Source organism: Canis lupus, chromosome 4 (assembly GCF_048164855.1).
Source record: "Canis lupus baileyi chromosome 4, mCanLup2.hap1, whole genome shotgun sequence".
Classification (NCBI taxonomy): domain Eukaryota; kingdom Metazoa; phylum Chordata; class Mammalia; order Carnivora; family Canidae; genus Canis; species Canis lupus.
In genome coordinates this window covers 4799435-4820781 of record NC_132841.1, presented here as the reverse complement: position 1 = coordinate 4820781, position 21347 = coordinate 4799435, and the positions used below count along the sequence as shown (strand labels likewise).

Below are 21347 nucleotides of genomic sequence, written 5' to 3'. Positions count from 1 at the left end.
TAAAAACTACATTTCCTAATCTCTCTTGCAGTTGTCTCATTAAGGTAACTAAGTTCTAACAATGAGATGAAAGTGGATGCATTCTGTAGTATTTCTGGGAAGAATTAACAAATAGGAGAGGACAAGCGCCCTCTAGTTTTCTTCTGTCCTTGCTAATGCCAGCCTGGGAGGTGGGTGCAATGGTTGGAGAGCCAGCAGCCATCTTGGATCCGAAGGGAATTTTGTGAATAGAGGTCTTAGAGATGAGGAGAAATATCAGAGCCTGAGCCTTTGATGACAAATGACATTCTTTCAGTATAATAAAATATAAACTTTGTTTTTGAATGGCCAGACAAGCACAGGGAAACATTAGTAAACAAGGCATAGTTTCTAGACTGAGGAAACTTGCACACAAGTCCAGTGGCTGGCCAATTATGTAAGATTGCTCTGTGAGCACACGGGGGGTGCATCTAAGTTAATCTTGAGTAGATGGTGGGGGTGTAGTCCAGGAAGGCTTTCTGGAGGAAGTAACCTCCCTATAGATGAATAGAATTTGGCCAGTTGTCAGAGGAAGGGGTGGAAAGAGTTTTCTAGGTGTAGGGGAATTAAGAGGTGTTTAACACTGTAACACCTCTTAAGAGAGACAAGTCAGGGAAGTCAGCTAAGGTAGGAATGTGGACTTTATCCTCAGAACGATGAGGAGCAAGTAAAAGGAATTAAGCCTGGGAATGACATGCTCAGAATTCTCATAGAAAGATGACTCCAGTTGCTGTGTGCATTAGGAATTGAGGGAAACAGGATCAGAGGTGGGGGGATATTTTTCCCTTGGCGATGAGAAGAAAAAGAGGAAGGAGAAAAGGAGCTTGAAACCAAAGGCACCCTTGGCCTTGATGAAGCACTTGAAATGTATTGGGAAAGTGTAAACACTAATTTAGAGGAAGAACAGGGCTGGATCCAGGCTCCGCAGGGCCCGTTTTAGAAAAAACACACAATTAGGCCCGAAGCTGACTATAAAGTTGAGAAGAGGAGTCACAGGAAATTACTGGAGCCCTGGAAATCCAGGTCTCTTTCCTCTGTTTATCCAAACTGGTTGCCCAGATGTGCTTCCAGCGGTCAGTCTGGCACCTCCTCTCTGCCCTGAGCGCTCCACAATTCCTGGCACCCCAGGGTAACGCTAGAGAGATGCCCTGGTGCATAAACCAAGTCAAGTTCTCTGTCTGGGAGGAGTGACTCTCTGCCCCCCTCCCCGACCCCCCCCCCCCCCTCCGCGCCTGGATTGGAATGGGAGGCAGTACTCAGAGCACTGAGTACTTCACTCAGTGCTTCACTCTTGAGCCCTGTGGCCTCAGTGGTTCTGACTGACCCCCTCCCCAGATCCTCGGGGTACTAGCTGCGCTGCTGGGAGTTGAGGGGTGCAGCACCACGCACTGTGTGGATCTCCTGAGAAAGACCCCTGGTCACCGCCAAGACCAGGCAGGCGCCGCAGCACGGTTCCCTTCCTCTCTCTGGGTATACGTGACCTCAAAACCAAACTTATTCTTGGGCATTTCTGGATTTAGAAATAAACATCGCCCCAGCCTGAGATGTCCAAGGAAAAACGCGGGCCACTTCCCAGCTAGTTTTATTTGTGGTGGGAAAAAAAAGGGGGGGCTTACAAACTTTGTTTTGAAATAAAAGAATGAACTTCTGCAAACCAAGTAAGCGAACGTCAGCAGATAGCGGGAGACCCCGGGCGGTAGTTGCGGGGGCGCTGCAGGTGCTGTGCGGGCGGGCGGGCGCGGTCCTGCAGGCCTGAGGAGTCTGCGCTGGAACCACGAAGGGGGCGAAGGGGGCGTCTGCAGGGGACAGCGCCGGCTGTGCCGTAGGGGGGCGGGGGCCTGTGGGGCGGGTGGGCGTCGGGCGGGGGCTGTGGGTGACGGGGTCCGTGGGGGGGCCGCGGATGATGGGAAGCGGGGGCCCGTCGGGGGGCCGCGGATGACGGGGGCAGGGCGGGGGCCGTCGGGGGTTCGCGGATGACGGGGGCGGGGCGGGGGCCGTCGGGGGTTCGCGGATGACGGGGGCGGGGCGGGGGCCGTCGGGGGTTCGCGGATGACGGGGGCGGGGCGGGGGCCGTCGGGGGTTCGCGGATGACGGGGGCGGGGCGGGGGGCCGTCGGGGGGGGCCGTGGATGACGGGGGGCGGGGCGGGGGCCGTCGGGGGTTCGCGGATGACGGGGGCGGAGCGGGGCCTCGGGGGGCCGCGGATGACGGGGGCAGGGCGGGGGCCGTCGGGGAGCCGCGGATGACGGGGGCAGGGCGGGGGCCGTCGGGGGTTCGCGGATGACGGGGGCAGGGCGGGGGCCGTCGGGGGTCCGCGGATGACGGGGGCGGGGCGGGGGCCGTCGGGGGTCCGCGGATGACGGGGGCGGGGCGGGGGGCCGTCGGGGGGGGCCGTGGATGACGGGGGGCGGGGCGGGGGGCCGTCGGGGGGGGCCGTGGATGACGGGGGCGGGGCGGGGGGCCGTCGGGGGTCCGCGGATGACGGGGGCGGGGCGGGGGGCCGTCGGGGGTCCGCGGATGACGGGGGCGGGGCGGGGGGCCGTCGGGGGTTCGCGGATGACGGGGGCGGGGCGGGGGCCGTCGGGGGTCCGCGGATGACGGGGGCGGGGCGGGGGGCCGTCGGGGGTCCGCGGATGACGGGGGCGGGGCGGGGGCCGTCGGGGGTCCGCGGATGACGGGGGCGGGGCGGGGCCTCGGGGGGCCGCGGATGACCGGTGCGGGGCGGGGCCTCGGGGGGCCGCGGATGACGGGGGCGGGGGGGCGAGCGGCGCGGGGCAGTGGGGCGGGGGGGCCACAGGGCCGCGGGCGGGCGCGGGCGGGCGCGGGCGGGCGGCGCGGGCAGTGGCGGGGCGCGCGGGGCTGGCGGGCGCGGCCCTGCCAATCGCAGACAAAGGCCGCCCCAGTGAATCATGTGGTGCCGGGGGAGGAAGTGCGGCTTGTTTTCTTTCCTCCAGTCGCGGGGCTGCGGGCGGAGCGCGATGCTCGGAGACCCCCGCGGGGGCGGCGGCGGCGAGCCCCGATGAGGCGGCCCCGGCCCCGCAGCAGCGCCCCCGGCCCGATGGAGGCCCCGCCGTGGGACCCGGTCCGCAACGACTCGCTGCCGCCCACGCTCACCCCCGCGGTGCCCCCGTACGTGAAGCTCGGCCTCACCATCGTCTACACCGTGTTCTACTCGCTGCTTTTCGCGTTCATCTACGCGCAGCTCTGGCTGGTGCTGCGCTACCGCCACAAGCGGCTCAGCTACCAGAGCGTCTTCCTCTTCCTCTGCCTCCTCTGGGCCTCCCTGCGGACCGTCCTCTTCTCCTTCTACTTCAAAGACTTCGTGGCGGCCAACGCGCTCAGCCCCTTCGTCTTCTGGCTGCTCTACTGCTTCCCCGTCTGCCTGCAGTTCTTCACGCTCACGCTCATGAACTTGTACTTCACGCAGGTGAGTCGCGGAGAGCGGCGCGGGGGCGGCGGGCACCTGGGGGCGCTCACCTGGCCGACGGCAGGGACCCGGGAAAGGCACCGGCTCGGGGTCTCCCGCGCCCCGTCCCACCTGCCGGCCTCTCTCGCAGGTGTCGCCCCCCTCCCCGCCCCCATTCTCTAAAGAGGGGGAAGAGAAAGAAAGTGAGGCTGGAGTCACGGCACGTCCTCCCGGGGGTACGCGCCCCTGTCCCCGCACACAGCGGAACTGGCACCGACGGGCGGAGTGCCCACGAGGGAGACTTGAACTCTAGGATTTCTGCTCCCTCTCCTCATCCCAAAGTCCCCAGCCCGAGCCTGGAGAAATCATCTGGAGAAGTCGTCTGCGTGTTGGCCTCCAGATGTGGGTCAGACGCGTTTTTTTGTGTTTTGGGTTTTTAAAAAATTTTTAATTATTATTACTTTTTTTGAGCGGTGGCAGGGCGGGACTGTCCCGTGTTGGATGAGAGATCTTTAAACCTCCTGCTTCGGAGCCCTGCTGAATGAACTAGAGCTTAAGATTTCATCTCCCAGGGTTGCTAAACATCAGACTGGGTAACACCCAGCTCCCCAGCTGCTGCGGCAGGAGGTGGGGCTTGCTGTCTGAGCGGCTCTGAGAGACCCCAAGAAAAAGCCATAAAGTTTACTGGGGCTCTTTTACAGGCACAGAGGAGCTGATTTATGAGGCATATTGTTAATAAGCTAATGGGAAAACACATGAATTGATTTGGCTGCTGTGACCTAAGGAAAGTACAGTAAATGTAAAGTGCTTTGCAAATCCTGTGTAAAGTAATGCAGAAAGGTTTAATTACACAATGCCATCCTCATCCCATCTGATTCTCGTTAGCCTTCCAAGCACTAAAATGTCCATTTTCACTAGGACTCTACCTGTGTCACCCGGTGAGGGTAATTGAAGAGCTCTCTCACAGAGGCTTTGTACAGGCAGGAATTAATTCTGTTCCTTTTAACAGTGTCCTTATTTCTCTAAAGAAAATGCCTTTGCTTAAAAAAAAAAAAAAAAGAGACAAGAAAAAGTAGAAAAGGATTGCCCTGTTGTGGTGGGAGCCCCTAACTGAAAATCTGCAGGAGATAATGTCTGGCTACAAAATAGCATATGTATTATTTAGTAGCTTTTATACTCTTATCAAAACAGGTCTGTTTCGGTAGGCTTCTGAAAGTCTGGTGTATCCACGTATTTTCCAATCCACAGATACTGGGTATTATCTGTCCAAATACTACTTTTGAGCCCAAAAACTAGTTCAGGCAGTCATCAACTTCATCATAGACACTCCAGCTTTTTAATTGGTTTGAAAAGGGTTGTTCCAGCAAGATGTAAAGGTCAGGTAGGTTGATGTTACTTCAAGAACTGTGACACTGGTGATCTTACCTTGTATTGAGATCCTTGTGTCCCTATTTTAGAGGAAAAAACAAGGGGGAAGAAAAGGGGAAACACAGGCCAGTGCCATGGCTCTCTGCTAATCACATGCAAATTCTGTACTCAGCTGGATTAGGGGCAGGGCTGCACATTTTCTGCACCATCTGCTGGTTGGCAAGTAAATGCTGAGCGAGGGAAAGAGTGACCAGGCAGACAGAGCCACTCAAGCCCAGAGGCCTCAAGCCCTGGCTTCTTTGTGTCTTCCGAGCCTCATTTCTCTTTCTATCTCCAGAGTGGCTGGCCAGAGAAGGTGCTCCCTAACTAAGTGCTGGCATCCGAGACTGCAGAGCAAAGCCACACACTGGCCTCCTGACAAAATATTCTGGTGTTTCTGGGGAGTTATAGAGGGGTCACCCTTTGACTCTCAGCTCTGAGGTCTCTCTCCCTCTCCCTCTTCCCTCCCACGTGCCTTCTCTTAGACAAAGTTCCCAAGTACTTCAAGTACTGACATTGCCCCCCCACCCCCCCGCCGCCCCCGGGGCGGGCGAGGGGGCAGGCGAGGCGGGGGTGGGGTGGGGGGGGTGGGGGTGTGGGGGTTGGTGGCTTTAAGAGTTACAGCCACTGGGGCCCATCTCAGAACAAGTTCATCATATTTGGGAGGGAGGGAGCTAGCAGCAAATAATTAAGAAGCTCCTGGGTACTGGGTGCTAGGCACAGTTCTAACTGGTTTGCCTTATTCTTTGCAAGAGCCCTCTGAAGAAAGTGATGAGACTGTCCCCATTTTGGGGGAGGATAAGGGAAATTAAATAGCTCACTCAAGTTATGTGGTCAGGGCCGGAGGAGCTGGGAGCCCCCCCACCCAGGTCTGACATCTGAGCGATGGTCCATGCTTTGTGGGACAGTATTGGAAGGGGGAAACATACCCTAGCATACCCTGCCCCTGCAAGCTGAGCCCCAGGCAGGGGAGGTACAGAGCGCAGACCCCAGCCAGGGAAGCCGTAACTCAGGGGGACTTGCAGAAGGTGGGTGGCTTGGGTGGGACCTGAGCCCTTTGTGGCAGTTCGGGAGGCCAGCTGGGAAGAAGGAGCAGGCAGCATCAGGGGAGCGGTGTGGCAGAGACTTGGAGAGGAACTGGGCGGTGCTCCTGGAGCCGAAGGAAGTCTTCACTGTCACTGTCCCGTGCTCTGTGCCTGGCCCGGTGCCTGGAGCTTACTTACACGTCTCTATGGAGCCTTCCTGATAACATGGGAAGAAGGGTATTATCATCTCTCCTCTGAGGGGTGGGTTGGTGAGGTGCTTGCCCACAGGGCCCTGCAGCCTCTGGGGCACCTGGGCCAGGCAGGTGTGCGGTACACCTGCCACAGTGCAGTCCCTTGGGGCTTGGGGCTCGGGGCTCGGGGTAGAAGGCTGTGTCCTGGGCTCTTAGCTTCTCCCATTCCATCTGCAATCTGCCTCCTCTTGTGCTGGCCTGAGGAGGCGCAGGGTTGTCCCAAGTGACTCGAGTGTTCACTTCCCACCTTGCCCTGCCTCTGGGCCACATCTACACCATGGACTCTGTGGATAAATCCTGACTCTCTCTGCTTATCCTCCTTCCATCCAATCCCTTCTCCAGGTGTGGCCACACAGACAGTGTGCTAGTGCCCACCCAGTGTCTCCTCCCAGGTCCCCATCTGCTCCCTTTCATTCTCTGCCTGCCTAGGGACCTTACCACCTACAGAAATCCCAAGTGGGGCAGATACTGCCCTCTGAGGTCCTGGTGCCCTCTGACCTCCCAGGCGCTGGTTGGCCTCTGCTAGGACTCGCCACAACTGGCTTTGTTCTCCTGTCTACACTTCTTGGGTCTGAGCCTTCCCAGCTCAGCAAGCACCTGTCCATGGAGTGGGGTGGCTAGGTCCCCTGCTTCCTAATTCCTCTGAGCAGTTCCCCTGGGGTTTTGTCCCCAGTGACCTGGGGTGAGGGTCGCATCTCCTGCCAGCAGGCTGATGACTCCTTTTCTCTGATCTCTACCTTCTTTCACAGGCGGGAAGGCGGGGAGGTGGCTGGACTGGTTCTGCTGACTATTAGCAGGCCCCATGCAAGGTGTGTGAAGGGCTGGCCCCAGTGTCTGGGCCTGTGTTTGGAACACAGGATCGAGTACCTGCCATTTCTGGCTCTAGTCCCCCAGCACCAGTTCTGGGTACAGGCAAACTCCCACTCAGCTCCTTGTTGCCCTAGGAAATAGTAGGGCCGAGGCTTGAACCAAGGACTTTCCTCCAGAACCTGCTTTTCTAGCACCATTTGACTTCCAGATAGAGGTTTCAAGTGGAGCAGGACCCTGACACCTGAAGCAGGTGGAAGCCTCTCTCTGTACATGAGGTGTGGTGCCATCCACCCCCGGCTGTGGAGTGGATGCTCAGTAGCGAAGGCTGCCAGCTTCTGTTCTGGAGCAGCCCCCTGGGCACGGCAGGTCTCCCTGTAGAGCTCATAGTGTGGCCGTGGGTTCGGTGATACCTGGGCAGCTGTGTTTTCCAGCCATTTCCCTGGGAATTAGGAGTCTGGACCCTGGGGGTCCCCACGTTTGGTGGAGTGCACTCAACTTCTCACTGGTTTAGCTGTGTCTTGAGCCCAAAGACAAATTCCTGCCATTACAGAAGGGTATTTTGAGGAAGGAAAAGGAGAATTGAACTCTCCGGACGTGTGTGTGTGTGTGTGTGTGTGTGTGTGAGAGAGAGAGAGAGAGAGAGAGAGAGAGATTAATGGATGCTGACGCAGGAGCCAGGACGCTAGCGTGTCTTAGAGGGCAGCTGGGAAGCTGCAGGGTGGTTATGGGGGTGGAGCTGAGGCTCATGGCAGGTGTTGGAGCTCACTGTGGGGCCCAAGGCTCATGGCCAGGGGGTCAGAGATGGGCAGGGCCTCGTCGGTGTTGGAGCACGTAATAGGAGTCTGGGGGCCATGGTGTGCCAGCAGAGGCCTCTAAGTCAGGAAGCAGCACTGCAGATGGAAGGAGCAGGGACTCTGTGGGCAGAGCTGAGCTTGTATCCTGGCCTCCATGGCTGGTTACTGACCTTTCTCTCCGGGAAAGCGGCAACCACGGTGCTCATCCCCAGTTGGAGCAGGTGAAAGAGATACTTCTTTGTTGCAAAACCTTTGCACTTCAGCAGAGATGGTCTTTCTCCATCTGGTGGGAGGGACTCTGGCTCTTGCCCGGATACCAGACCACAGTCTTGAAGGTCAGACCCCAGTGCCGGCTCTGCCTTTGGTTACCCCACAGTGTCATCACAATGACTTTTACAACCATGTGGCAGCAGCATTCCTGTGTGTGAAATGGCAGCAGTGCTCGGCCTGCCCTTAGGGGAAGAGTGTGGAAATGAGTGCTCCTCACAGCTCCAGCTCCCAAAGCCCAGAGCTGGGATGAAGTAAGAGGTTCAGGGGCTCTTCATTTTGCAGAGGAGCCAAAAGAGGCCAGGAGAATTCTAGTGACTCATCCAAGGCCACCCACCCTGGCCTGAAGAGCCGGGACAAGGCCCAGCACCTTGTGAGCCTGTGCTTCCTGCACACACTACCCCGAATTCGAAATGCACTCCTGTTCTCATCCTTGCCGATAGGAGACTCCGAGGCAGCCAAACTTGAATCCAGAGACCCTCTCTCCACCCCTACCAGGAAAAGGGAGATACTGACTTTAGGAATAAGTGAATCTTGCTGTGGCTCTTGGCAGCCAATTTAATCAAGAAACGTTTACCAAATACCTATCGTGTGCCAGGAGTTGTAAGGAGAGACACTTCTAGGCCTGTTGGTGATTATGACAAAGAAGCTTAGGAACATACAAGGCAAGCCTTTGACTCTCCCAAGTACCTTATTTCAAAGCTGGGACCAGACACTCCTACCAGAGCAAGGAATATGCTCGGCCTCACCTCTTTGCATCACAACTGTGAGCTCCTGGTCCCTGGCACTAGCTCCTTGTGGTCACTCAGTGGGCTCCCTGCCTCCAGAGCTGTGTGTATATGTGTGTGTGCGCGTGTGTGTGTGTGCGCGTGCTCCTCTGCAAGGGCATACACGCGGAACCCAGGAAAAGTTTCCTTATTTGCATTTAGTCTACCATCTGCCACCAGCCCCTCCCAGGATGTAGCTTCCCAGCCTCACTTCTAAAAATTTCCCCCAGAAAAGGCCTTCTGATCCTACAGCCTGGTTGCCCAGGATCTCTCCTTGAAGCACAAGGTTTTATTTCCCTCTGCTCCTGTTATAATTGCTTCAGTGCCAACCTAAGTTGACCCACGTTTCATTCATGCCCTCCACACTCTTGGTAATGATTAGACTCATGGCATACCCCAAGTTCCACACCCCTGACCTTGACGCCTCAATTTCTCAAGAGCAGAAGCTGAGCTGAGTGTTGCCAGCTTCCTCCTGTGTACTGAGCACAGACCTGCAGCTCCTGTCCCCACCAGGGGCCTTGGTCTGGGTCCCACACACCCTGCCACCTACAGGGTTTGGTGGCATCTTTTAGCTCCCTGGGCTTTCCCTGGGTCAGACAAGCAGGGAACAGTAGGGGCCTGCTTATTCCCCAGGGTGAGGGGCTGCCCACAGCTGTGTCCAGCAGCAGGTGTCCACCCAACAAGGGGGCTGTCATAGGTTTCTCATCTTAACCCTGAGGCCTCCCGTGCCGAGAGGGACTCACCACGGACACGATGGGCCGGACAGTGAGGCCTGACCTGAGAAGGACATTGGCAGAAGGGAAGGCTACCCATCCATGTGACATCACACAGAGAGTCGTAGGTTTTCGAGAACAACAAATCATGTGATCTGGAGAGTGGCTTTCGTCAGTGAGTTCCTGTTCTCCTTGCAGCTCCAGTGAGAGGAGGGGGGCCTCTTCCTGGTCTGTGGGTCTCAGTCCTGACGTTCCGGCAGGTCGGTCCTCTCGGGACAGAGATAGCCTCGGCCAGCAGCCAGACAACACCTGGCCCACTGGCACTCAGGGAGGTCTGCAGAGGCTTGTGAATATTTTACTTTTTCTTTATCCCAGGGCTAAAGTTTAGAGTCTGTTAACCAGTGAGGACAGATAAGGATGAGTGGTTTTTTCTCGGCAAGTAGCTTGATTTCTTCAAATGTGCTCATGGAGAGCCACAAGAAAGGAAGGAGCACCAGGAGCCCACGTCGGTATTTTAGCCCTTGTGAGCCCCATACAGTCTCTGCTGTGTGTTCTGTGTGTGTGTGTGTGTGTGTTTTAAATACTTCTCTTTTAATAGATAAAAGCTGCTCTGAGTTCACAGGCCATATGAAAACAGGCTGTGGGCTGGATTTGGTCCTTGGGACAAGATTAGAACAAACCCAGCATTTATCACCAAGCTCCCGGCCCATCTTTATCCTGTTGTTTTTTGCTGGGACAAGTTGGAAACATGCTTGGATTTTCATCTCACCCTTAGAGATGCTCTGAGCAAATCTTATTGATCACCTAAGCAGATGCCTGGGACCTGAGGCGGGGAAGGGCAGACATAGAGACGGGAGTGCTGTGAGCCACATGCCACCCATAGCACACAAAAGGGAACCTGTCCCTTGCCTACCAGGGGCTGGGGAGACACAGAGGAGGCTTGATGTCTTGTGATGTCATCAGTGCTCTGCCACTTTAATAGCAGACACACTTGCTAGACATGACCCACAGGGCGAAAATCCCCACCCAATGGCATCAGCATCCCAGGCTGTGCCTCCTCCTGCTGCCCTCCTGGGCTGCCAGACTGAAGAGCTGTCGGGGGCTGCGCTGTCCTCAGGCATCATGCATGAAACAGAGGAGATGGCACACATCTGCCTACACACAGCTTTCGCATGGTGACATTCATTCAACAAGTGTGTTTTTAAAATTAAGGTAAAATTTACATAACACAAAATTAACCATCGTATTATATACAGTTGAGTGGCTTTCAGGCCATTTATGCTATGCAACTAGCAGCTCCGTTTAATCCCCAAACATTTCCATCTCTCCTAACCACCCCCCACCCCTCCTTGTACCAGCCCCGGGCAGCCATGAGTGTGCTTTCTGTCTCTGCATTTGCCTGTTCTGGATATTTCACATCAGGGGAATCACACAGTAAGTGGCCTTCTGTGCCTGGCTTCTCTCGACGAGCGTGATGTTTTTGAGACTCATCCATGTTGTGACAGGTGTCATGACATTGTTTGTTTTTGAGGCTGGATGAAACCCTGTTGTAAGTGTCTGCCACAGGCGGTCACACTTTCCCCCGTTGATGGACATTAAGGTGATGTCCTGTCTTGTGTTTCTGAGTGCCTGTTTTTCTTTAAATGCTGTGTAGACAAGATTAAGGGCAAACATAGCTCCTACCTTGATGGAAGTTGGCATTGAGTGGGAAAATAGACTACATGATCAATAGCTCTTGTGCCTTTGGCCAGCATGACTTGGTGACAGTCCTTATAGCAGTGACACAAAGTAGGATGTTTCCAATAGAAGGTTGGGGGCTTAAGTCACTCCTTCATATCTATGATTAGGGGACATGTTTTAAAGGAACCAGTGACGGGGATCCCTGGGTGGCTCAGCGGTTTAGCGCCTGCCTTTGGCCCAGGGCGCGATCCTGGAGTCCCGGGATCGAGTCCCACATCAGGCTCCCGGCATGGAGTCTGCTTCTCCCTCCTCCTGTGTCTCTGCCTCTCTCTCTTTCTCTCTCTCTCTCTCTATCATAAATATAAATAAATAAATAAATAAATAAATAAATAAATAAATAAACAAATAAATAAATCTTAAAAAAAAATAAAGGAATCAGTGGTTTTTGCTGTTATTTAAAGGGTGGGCAGAGGCACTTGGGTGGCTCAGTGGTTGAGTGTCCACCTTTGGCTCAGGGCGTGATCCCAGGGTTGTGGGATGGAGTCCCACATCGGGCTCCCCGGAGGGAGCCTACTTTTCCCTCTGCCTGTGTCTCTGCCTCTCTCTCTGTCTCTCATGAATAAATAAAATCTTTTAAAAAATGATTGGGCAACTCCATTTGCTCTGGTTTGTTCATGGCAGCAGCCTCCTGAGCTTTATAGCATCAGAACAGAAAGGTGGTGCTTGGAGGAAGTCTGGTTAGGTCCCGGTCCTCCCCTTGGGGCCATTCCGAGCGGATACAGTCCCTCCTCCCAGGACAGGACAGCCCTTCACAGATGTGATGGCTGATGCATCCTCCCAGGTACTGTCCGCTTGGGGTGGGACATTCTCAGTTCCTTTCATTGTTTCTGATGGGATGTGGGTTTGTCTCTCACCATCCTGGTCCCTGTCCCTGGAGGCCCCACCCAGTGGCCTGCGGTGAGCTGGGGGCAGCTCCAGGAGCAGAAGGAGGCCTGGCTCCCGCTGTCAGCCCGCGCTGCTTCCTCTCTGGGAAGTACCGAGGGCAGGGCTGTCAGCGGCAGGATTTGAGGAGCATCGTCTATGCTGTCTTAGTCTGCTCGGGCTGCTGTAACAGATACCACTGACTGCGCTTCAAGAAATGTATAGCTCGTAGTTCTAGAGTTGGGAGTCTGAGATCAGGGTGCACCATGCTTGGGCTCTGGCGAGAGCGTCCTCAAGGCTGCTGATGGCAGCTTCTCCTAGCGTGCTCACGTGGTGGAGGTGTCCTTCGTGCTCCTCAGGTGTTCTTTTATACGTGTGTGTTACACACATCTGGAAACAATTACAGGCAGGGCCTTGACCGACCGATCATGATGCGCGGTGGTGGCTGTGGTACGAGTGATTCAGGTACACAGTGATGACCACGGCACCTTGTGCGGTCAAGGTCCTTTCTGTTCGCGAGGCTGAAGAGAGAATCCTGCCAGGGAGGCAGATCTGCGTGGTCAGTCTCCATCCGGCCCCGTGAGAGTGGAGTAGGTAGGCCAGGGGTGGGATGATGCTTCCATGACTCAGGCTGATGTGGGGGCTGCTGGGCCCACCTCCCCTCCTCCTCCCCTGAGAGGTGGGGCCCACGCCACTTGTGAAGCACAGCTGTAGTGGTGCCAGTGGGGCTTCTCAGGGCAGAGGCCACAGGCTGGCTTTGGGGAAGGCACTTCAGGTCCTAGAGTTTTAAAGGTAAAAGGCAGCTGAATGGATATTGGGGCTAACCCTTTGGTCTCACTGATAGACATCAAGGCCCAGAAAGGTGAAGAGAGGTCACTGGGGCTGAGCCTAGCAGGTTCATGGCTGTCTGGCCACACTCTGAATCCAGATGCCAGGTGCCCAACAATGGGGAAAAGCAAGGGAACGGAAGGCCAGGGCTCAGGGTGTTGCTGGCTGACTGTGAGGCCTCTGGACAGAGGTACACTCTTTGGGGTGCCACCACCACCTACCACCCACCCCCCATCCATGTCTGGGCTGCCTGCTGGCCTGACTTAATCCATGCAGGCCGAGAGCCTTCTGGGCGGCCAGGCTGGTGTGGGCACCGTCAGGTGGAGCCCGGTGCTGTTGACAAGGACAGGACGGGGAGCTGATGAGGGGTGGAGGCGGAACAGAACTTGGCTGGACTGGAAACAGGAGAGGATGGGAGGAAGCAAGTGGAGACGGCTCTCTCATGTGAGGCCTTCTCTGTTCGCTGGGTGAACATTGAGAGTCAGGGGCAGTTTGGGCATGAGGCCCAGCTCCTGGCCCCATCGTGTGGGTGACACAGACGTGCATGTGCCGGCATGTGGGTGCCTGGAAGGGCATCTTGGGTGCCAGGTCAGCCAGACAGGACAGGACAGCAGAACTCCCGGGAGGGCTGGAGGAGGCTAACGGCACCTGCAGAGAGTTCTGGGCTTGATAGACGTGCAGCAGGGAGGCAATATCGCTGTCTGGGTCCCGAGATCACATGAGCAAGCCACTCACCCGAGTGTGGGGGGCCCTGTCTGTGGGCCTTGGGACAGCTCGAGGCCTGGACATGAGCAAGACTCACTTCTTGAGCCGTGAGTTTACCATGTTCAAAGACAGGAGTTGAAATGGTGAAGCCCTGACCCTGGAGCCCAGTCGCCTCCCTGCAGGGACCTCACACTTGGCCAGCCCAGGACCCAGACAGAGCACACCTCGGCTTCAGGCTGCTGCACCCTGGGATTATATGGCACCTGCAGTGTACGCCTCTGTCCGTCATGGGGTTCCACAGCTCTAAGTACACAGACAGCCTCTGCATACATGAAGACGCTGCGCTGGCCCTCACTTTCGTAAAGAGCTGACCTGGATGGCTGACACCCAGGGCTGTTTTTTGTTCAACCTCGGGGATTGCAGAAAGGGAGCAATGTTGTGTTTGGTCTTGGGACCTCTAATCGTCATGTCACCCTGCTCTGCTGGATGAAGGTGCTCAGCGCATGGAAACAGATGGAGCCAGCTGACCAGTGACTGTCACCTGGGGAGGTCAGGGCCAAGGGTTTGCATCATGTTTCCTCAACATACCAGGAAGTGGGCAGTGCAGACGGACCATAAAAGTGAACAGCGAATGTGTCATTGTTCCTAACCTTTCTGAATATGAAAGTTCCTTTTATGGTCAAGAAGGCCTCTGTGGTCACAGTTTAGTAGTGGTGCATTTAGAGTCATGGTTTGAGAACATATACAAGGGCTGATAATGGCAACAGGGGGAGCAAACGCATCAACACTTACAGAGTGTCAGTGCAGTGACACATGTTTGTCTAAGTGCCAGGTGTGTGTTCATTCACCTGATCCTCACAGAACTGACCAGGTGGGTACTGTGGTTAATGAGGCCCTTGAGGCACAGAGAGGTTAGGTAACTTTTCCAGAATTACACAGCTGATGATTGGTGCAGCCAGGATTCAAGTCCAGGTGAGCGAGCTTGAGTCCACACTCTTAGCCATCTTTTTGTGCTTTTGTGCCAGGGATGGACACTCAGCTGTGACACTTCCTCTCATCCTGTTGACAGTGGGACGCTGGGCCTTAGTGAGAATGCATGTTTCAACCTTGAGATGTTGCAAACAAGTCATGATGGGTGAACAAACAAGTTGCACAAGGGTGTGGATGGTATTCATACTGTTCAGATGAAGTGAAAAACCACACAAGACAGTACTACGTATGTATTATTGTAAGGCATATTGAGACGCTGTGTTTTATTTGGGAATGCACGCACACACAGTTAAAGTACAAGGCGTCCTGGGTACGGGAAGGCTAGATTCAGGAAGTGGTCACCTCTGCAGAGGAGGGAGGGATTAGAACTGGAGACACAGATGCCTGGGGCAGCTTCACTGATATCTTTTTTATGTGTTAAAAATAAAACAGGACTGGAGCAAACATGGCAATTACAGGTCGGACCGCGTGGTGGGTACGTGAGCCTTGGTGAGGTAATTTCTTTGGGTATATGTGACACATACTTTATAATGAAGTGTAAGCCTTCCAGAAATCGGTTACTTTTTCAAGTGAATTTGCTTATATGCATCTAAAGAGAGTGCGCATGTGAGCAACACAGACCTACTGGTTTTCTTTGACTTCCACCTGCTTGTGTGCGCAGCCTCAGACCTGCTTAGCTCCCGGGAGGGCCTCCCCGGGGCCTCAGCCCACCCGTCCGGGCACAGGGGTCAGGTGCGCCCAGCCGGGGTGCGGGCCAGGGAGCCTGCGGGCGGGGCGGCCAGGGGCTGTCCTCTCTGCGTGCTCGTTTCCAGGAAGCGCAGCCCCAAGACCCAGGTCTGTTCGGTGTGGGGTTTACAAGGCAGGATGGTACATGCAGCGACTCCGGGTCAAGTGCAAGTCTGGGAGCGCAGTAGCCCATTGAGTCGCCACCAACCCCGCCTGCGGGAACGGAGAGCTTACTTTGTGGCGCTGAATGCGCAGCGGACACTGTCATATCCACAGAGAACAGCATGGGACGTTTCTGCCAGAAGCAGCCAACATGACATTAGGAAAAAGGACCCTGAGGCAGCAAATGCCAGCTTGAGTCAGCAGGAGGAAACACAGGCAGCAGGCAGGAGCTCAAAGGGCAGGACACGCTTGGTGATGCGGTCAGCCACTAGAATTTACGAGGGGAGGAAGGCCGAGGTCAGCAGCCGCTCTAGGCCTTTCTGCTTCTGTCCCAGCAACGGCGTCATCTGCAGGCCCTCCTGCGTCATCTGAAAGGTGACGCCAGGGGCCTGGGGTTACTGAGGGGACCCTGGGCAGGCCCGCGGGTCGGGGGGGGGGTGCCCACATTCTGCTGCAGCCTCAGGGGGGTCAACCTGGGGCAGCTTCCAGCTTTACCTCACACCTTCCTGGAACTGGGTCTTAAATCGGAATCCAAGGACCCAGGGTCCCCCACAGCGACATCCTCCAGCCCAACGACTTGGGAAATCGCCTGCCTTTCTTCCCGAGGCGGCCGCTCTGGCGGCGGAAAGGACCCCGAGAGCAGGCCTCAGGGGCGGGAATGCTGGGGAGGCCCGACGGCAGCGCCCAGCCGCAGCGCTCAAGGCCACGGCGACTCCGGAAAACCCTGGTGTTCTCCCCAACTGCGAAGACGCCGAAGGGGTGGCAGGGAGAGGCCTCACTCCTTCTTTCGCCCTTCTGTTTCCCCAAGAAGCAGCTGGGACTCTCCCTTCAGGACAGGGTTCCAGGCTGACCTCATGGTCCCCTGGGCCACCTCCCCCTGCCCCCTGTGACCCCCTCTTGGGCCCTCCTTCCTGCCTCAGTTTTTCCACCGTCTGCCTCCCTCTGGGGGCACCATCCACACCCCTGCTGTCCAGCTGCTCCTTCCCTCTGTCAGTCTGGGGCACAGGCCTCTTCTCCTTACCTCTAGGTCTCCCGGTCTTAAAACCAAGCTCCCCCCGCCCCCCCCGCGCCCGGCCAGCCGCCCTCTTCCATTTCCCACAGGTGCCCTCCGCCTGCAGTGCCCATCCCGGGCCTGCCCGCACCCAGGCCTCCTCTGGGAGAGCAGCCGCTTGCTGACTGTGGTACCTCCACCCAGCACCTCCTGCGCTTCTGGCTGTGCTGGGAGCCTGCTCAGGCCTGACCTGCCTCAGACTTGCCTCTGGCCTCGCCTGGGGCTGAGGTCCCCCATTGGCAGCCTCCTCTCCTCACATCTCTCACTTCATGACTCCTTGTGCCTTTGCTCGCCTCCCCATGCCATATCGTGCCTCCTCGTGTTCCCTCACACCTCCCCACATCCCCCTCGCCCCCTCATGCCTCATCACACCTCCTGGCACGCCCTCACACCTCTCTACACCTCCCGTGCCCCTTCACGCCTCCTCATACTTCTCTGTGCTTCCCTAACACCCTGTCATATCTCCTCACACCTGTCCACACCTCCTCATACTTGTCCACCACCTCAGATACCCATCACACCTCCTCATACTTCTCCACACCCTTTCCCACCTCCCAAAACCTCCTTACACCTCCTCACGCCCATCTATACCCCCCTCACACCTGTCTATATTCCCTCACACCTAGCCACACCCCCTCACACCTGTCTACACCCCCTAATACCCATCGATACCCCCTCACACCTGTCCGCATCTCCCCACACCTACGCACACCTCCTCCGATCACCTCACACCTCTCCACACCTCTGCTCTCCTCATGCCGCTGGCATGTCTGTGTCTGGTTGTGTCTTAAGGTCAGAGACCAGCTTTTCCCATTTTTATAGTTCCCGAGTCCAGATTCAGCGCACCAAATTGTTGGCCTGTGTGAACATCTTCATTGTGAACGTAGGAATGATATGAATTTTTGTCTGGCCTCAGATTTTCCTTAGCTATTCACACGGTCTCTGATTTTACAGGTCTGGCTTTGTACCGAGGAGGCAGGCCCATGCTGTCAGGAGCCCTGTAGAATAGGAAAGGGTAATCACTCTTTGTCTGCCTCCCCCTCAGGAGAGGTCTCCTCCTCCCAGCTGAGTTCCTGCTGAGGTCAGTGGGAGCCAGTGCAGACTGTAGGAGATGGACAGCCAGATAAGGGATCTCCGGCAGGCCAGAAAGCAGGGGCTACCCAGGACATTTAGCTCCAGTTCTGAGCACTAATCAACCTTTAATGACGTCTCTTGAAGCACAGATTTGGGAGGGGGTGGATTTATTTTGCTGGAAACATGATCCAGTTGTTTATACACTTTAATTAAAGGAGACAAAAATTGTAAAAAATATATACATATGTATATACTTATACATGTCTGTGCACACGTGCATGTGTGTGTGTATTTGTGTGCGTGCGGGTATGGGTGTATACAATGACAGAATGTATATATTGCAGTTTAAAATGCCAAGAATTTAAACACAACTTTTTTTCTTTTTTTAAAGATTTTATTTATTTATTTGACACAGAGAGAGCACAAGCAGGGGGAGTGGCAGAGGGAGAAGCAGGGAGTCCGATGTGGGGATCGATCCCAGGACCCCGGGATCCTGACCTGAGCTGAAGGCAGACACTTAACCAACTGAGCCACCCAGGTGCCCCTAAATACAACTTCAAGGAACTTGAATCTGTAAGTTCCTTGGTCGCTTGTAAGTTCAGAATGCTTGCCTGTGAAGATCTGAAAACGTGTTTTAAAGGCGGGGGGTAGGGGGTGTTGGTAGATTTGCTTACTGTAAACTCTCTGGGAACATCTGTGTGCCAGAGGAAGATTTTCTCAGCACAGCTTGAATAGATCCAATTGCATTTAAGACCTAGATTTGTCACAAATTTTCAGCAGTGGATCAAGTTTTTGCAAACCATGGTCAAGGCTTATATTTTGATATTTTGATGTGGTTATCACCTTGGCTTTTAGTTTAAGAGGATCCAGTGATTTACTTACCATCAGATTTTGCCTTTCCCTGGTGATGCCTTTTCCCTCCAGGCTGGGGGATGGGGTGGGGTGGGGTGTCTGAATTCTATGGGTGGGGCCCCGGGGCCCTCTTGGTGTGGGACACCTCACCCCTGGGTTCCTCAGGCTTGGTGTGCTGCCTGGCTGGTGTTCCTGTTTAAGTCCCTGTCCCTGTTTTAAAGTGACCTCACTTCTTGTTTGTTGTGTTGTAATTACTGTGGTGAACAGTGTCCACTCATGCTTAGTATGTAGGGCAGCATTTCCGAAACTGTGTTCCCCAGAACACTCAGAAGACCATAAGCAGCCAGATAAGTTTGGGAAATTGCACATGCTGTATGTTTTGCTTGAAGATTTACAGCACGTATTAGTCTTTTGTAGACTAGGAAATTCCTGCAGGGAAAAACCATTTAGCCTTGCAGCTTCTAAATTTGCTTGATCACATGACACTTATTTCTGGTAACATTTATTAGTTTCAATTCTGTAGAACACCTTGAGAAGCCTTGCCTTGGAATAAATTTGTAGAAGTGGAACTGTAGGGGCAAAGTATGCGATTGCTTATAAGGCTTGAATAACTAGACCAAATACTTGGCGGTCATGGCTGGGAACCCCATCCTTCACCATGTCCCAGGAAGAGGGTTCTGGGTCCAGGCTGGCCTTGGAGGCTGTCCTCCCACACCTGACTCTGTTCAGCGCACTCCCAGTAGAGCGTGGGCAGATAGAGCTAGAGAGGCCAAGGCCCTGTGGGAAGTCAGGATGTGTCTCTTGTTCGGTCTATAAAGAAGGTGAGTAGGTGGGCTGTGTTTCTCTCCTTGCTCAGCTCTTGGCTGGGTATTTCATTCTGCACATTCCAGCCCGAAGACCCAGTGCTGGCTGATGGTGGGAGCCAGCAGAGAGCCTGATTTGCCATGACCTTGATGCCGATCCACCCAAACTCCTCCTTCCTGCCATCTGAAGACCAGCAGGAGCTGTAAGTGCCAGAGGGGGCAGTGCTGGGCCAGGGAGCAGAGGAAGCCAAGGTGCCCACCATGAGGAGGTGCCCATGTGGAGCTTGCATGTCTGCTCCTGAGCTTGGGCACGCTGTGGCTGGAGCCTTTTTGGTCTGCATCCCATCTTGTCCCCTCTGGGCCTCTCCTCTCCAGCTATAGGCCCATTGAAGGCAGGACTGCTCATATTTTTCTTTCAGTTCTGGCAGCACTTTACACAGAGCTGAGCCCACAGGATACAACCATTTAGTTGTGTGCCATCTGGGGGATGCTATCAAATGGAGTGCTCTCGGGCTGTGTCTACGAGCACTGGGATAAACCTGGTGTGTATGAGTGAACTGAGTCACTTGACCTGAAACCTGCCACTGACCAAGCCCCACTAAGTGTGGCACAATATTAAAAATACTTGCGTACCGACAAGGTCAAGCACCTTAAAAAAATACTGTAGTTTCTTCTCTGCATTTTGATATCTGTGAATTTTTAATTAATTCAGAATTATTAAATATTATTAAAATAATAATTATTAAAAGCGAGATATCCAAGTACTATTTAAGGAGCATTTTCCTGAGACCATCGTTATATGTTGCATGAATCAGCCAAATTTTGTAGCAAAACTTTGGAGTCCTGTATTAATCTGTTCCTTATTTGTAAGAGAGGTTGTTTTGTAACATTTCTCCTTATGGGCTGCAGAGAAACACCAAAGCTGATGTGATTTGCAAAAATCCCAGGGGAGCCTTGTCAGATAATGCTGGACTCAGGACCCCTTTAGAATCAGGGCAGTGCCTTTGTGTCACCTACTTGTGTTATTAGCAGATATTTTATTTGTGATGTAAACCCCTACTTCCTACCTCCTTCCAAAAATGATTTAGGACAGATACAAAACTCATGTCAGAAACAAAATCACGGGGATCCCTGGGTGGCTCAGTGGTTTAGCACCTGCCATCGGCCCAGGGCCTGATCCTGGAGACCCGGGATCGAGTCCCACGTGGGGCTCCCACATGGAGCCTGCTTCTCCCTCTGCCTGTGTCTCTGCTTCTCTCTCTCTGTCTCTGTCTCTCTCTGTGTCTCTCATGAATAAACAAATAAAATCTTAAAAAAAAAAGAAACAAAATCGCTTATAAGTTTAGAATGCTTGCCTGTGAAGCTCTGAAAACGTGTTTTAAAGATGGGGGTGGGGGCGGTATTGGTAGATTTGCTTACTGTAAAGTCTGTGGGAACATTGTGCTTCCCCCTCCCCCAGATACAGAGTCTGTTCCATTGGCGGCATGGTACTGGAGATTGGAGAGAGGGCAGGGATGTGTGTGTCTGGGGGGCTGCCCGTGGACCTTGATCATGCCCTAATCTTTGTTCTTTGCACCATGGCCTGACTATGTCGTCTCACTATTGTAATCGTGTTTTAAATTAATGATTGCAGAACTATTCAAGAGTAGCAGTATTTCTCAAGAGGTGGTCCTTGGACTAGCTGAATCAGAATCACTTGGGCTGGGGAACTTATAAACATGGAGGGCCTCTCTCTGGACCCCTCCTAAGACCCACAGGGTTGGCCTCTCCCTGGGCCCCTCCCAACACCCACAGGGTTGGCCTCTCCGAAGGTGGTGGGGTTTGCATCTTTGCAAGCTTCCTGTGTGATTCTTTTTTTTTTTCCTTTTAATTGAAGTACAGTGGACACACAATGTTATATTAGTTTCAGGTGTACAACATAGTGATTGGACAAGTCTACGTATTACTCAGTGCTCACCATGATGAGTGTGGACACCGTCTGTCACCATACAATGTTATTTCAATATTGACTATCTTCCCTATGCTGTACATTTCATCTCTGTCACTAACTTATTTTAAAACAGGGAGCTCATACCTCTTAATCCCCTTCACCTATTTT

General features: G+C 54.4%; 1 protein-coding gene and 1 long non-coding RNA gene across 4 annotated transcripts in view; one reads left to right on the top strand and one right to left on the bottom strand.

Moving 5' to 3' along the window:
- The first annotated feature begins 2883 nt into the window (after positions 1-2883).
- Positions 2884-21347, top strand: part of GPR137B (G protein-coupled receptor 137B) — a 45399-nt gene continuing 26935 nt past the window's right edge. The window contains exon 1 of one of the 2 annotated variants that reach the window (XR_012029273.1): positions 2884-3444. Coding sequence is in view for 1 of the 2 variants with exons in the window: in XM_072822959.1 (XP_072679060.1) it covers positions 3037-3444 (408 nt within the window). In the remaining variant the exon portion in view is untranslated. The remainder of the gene's footprint in view (positions 3445-21347) is intronic. The other variant, XM_072822959.1, reaches the window with a different exon arrangement.
- LOC140631748 (uncharacterized) lies at positions 4579-8647 on the bottom strand. 2 transcript variants are annotated; one of them, XR_012029275.1, is made up of 3 exons: positions 7881-8175; positions 5760-6072; positions 4579-4871 (listed from the first exon to the last, which is right to left on the bottom strand). It is a non-coding gene; the product is annotated as an uncharacterized lncRNA (long non-coding RNA). The 2 variants fall into 2 exon arrangements; XR_012029274.1 differs by having other exon boundaries at positions 4579-6072; positions 7881-8647.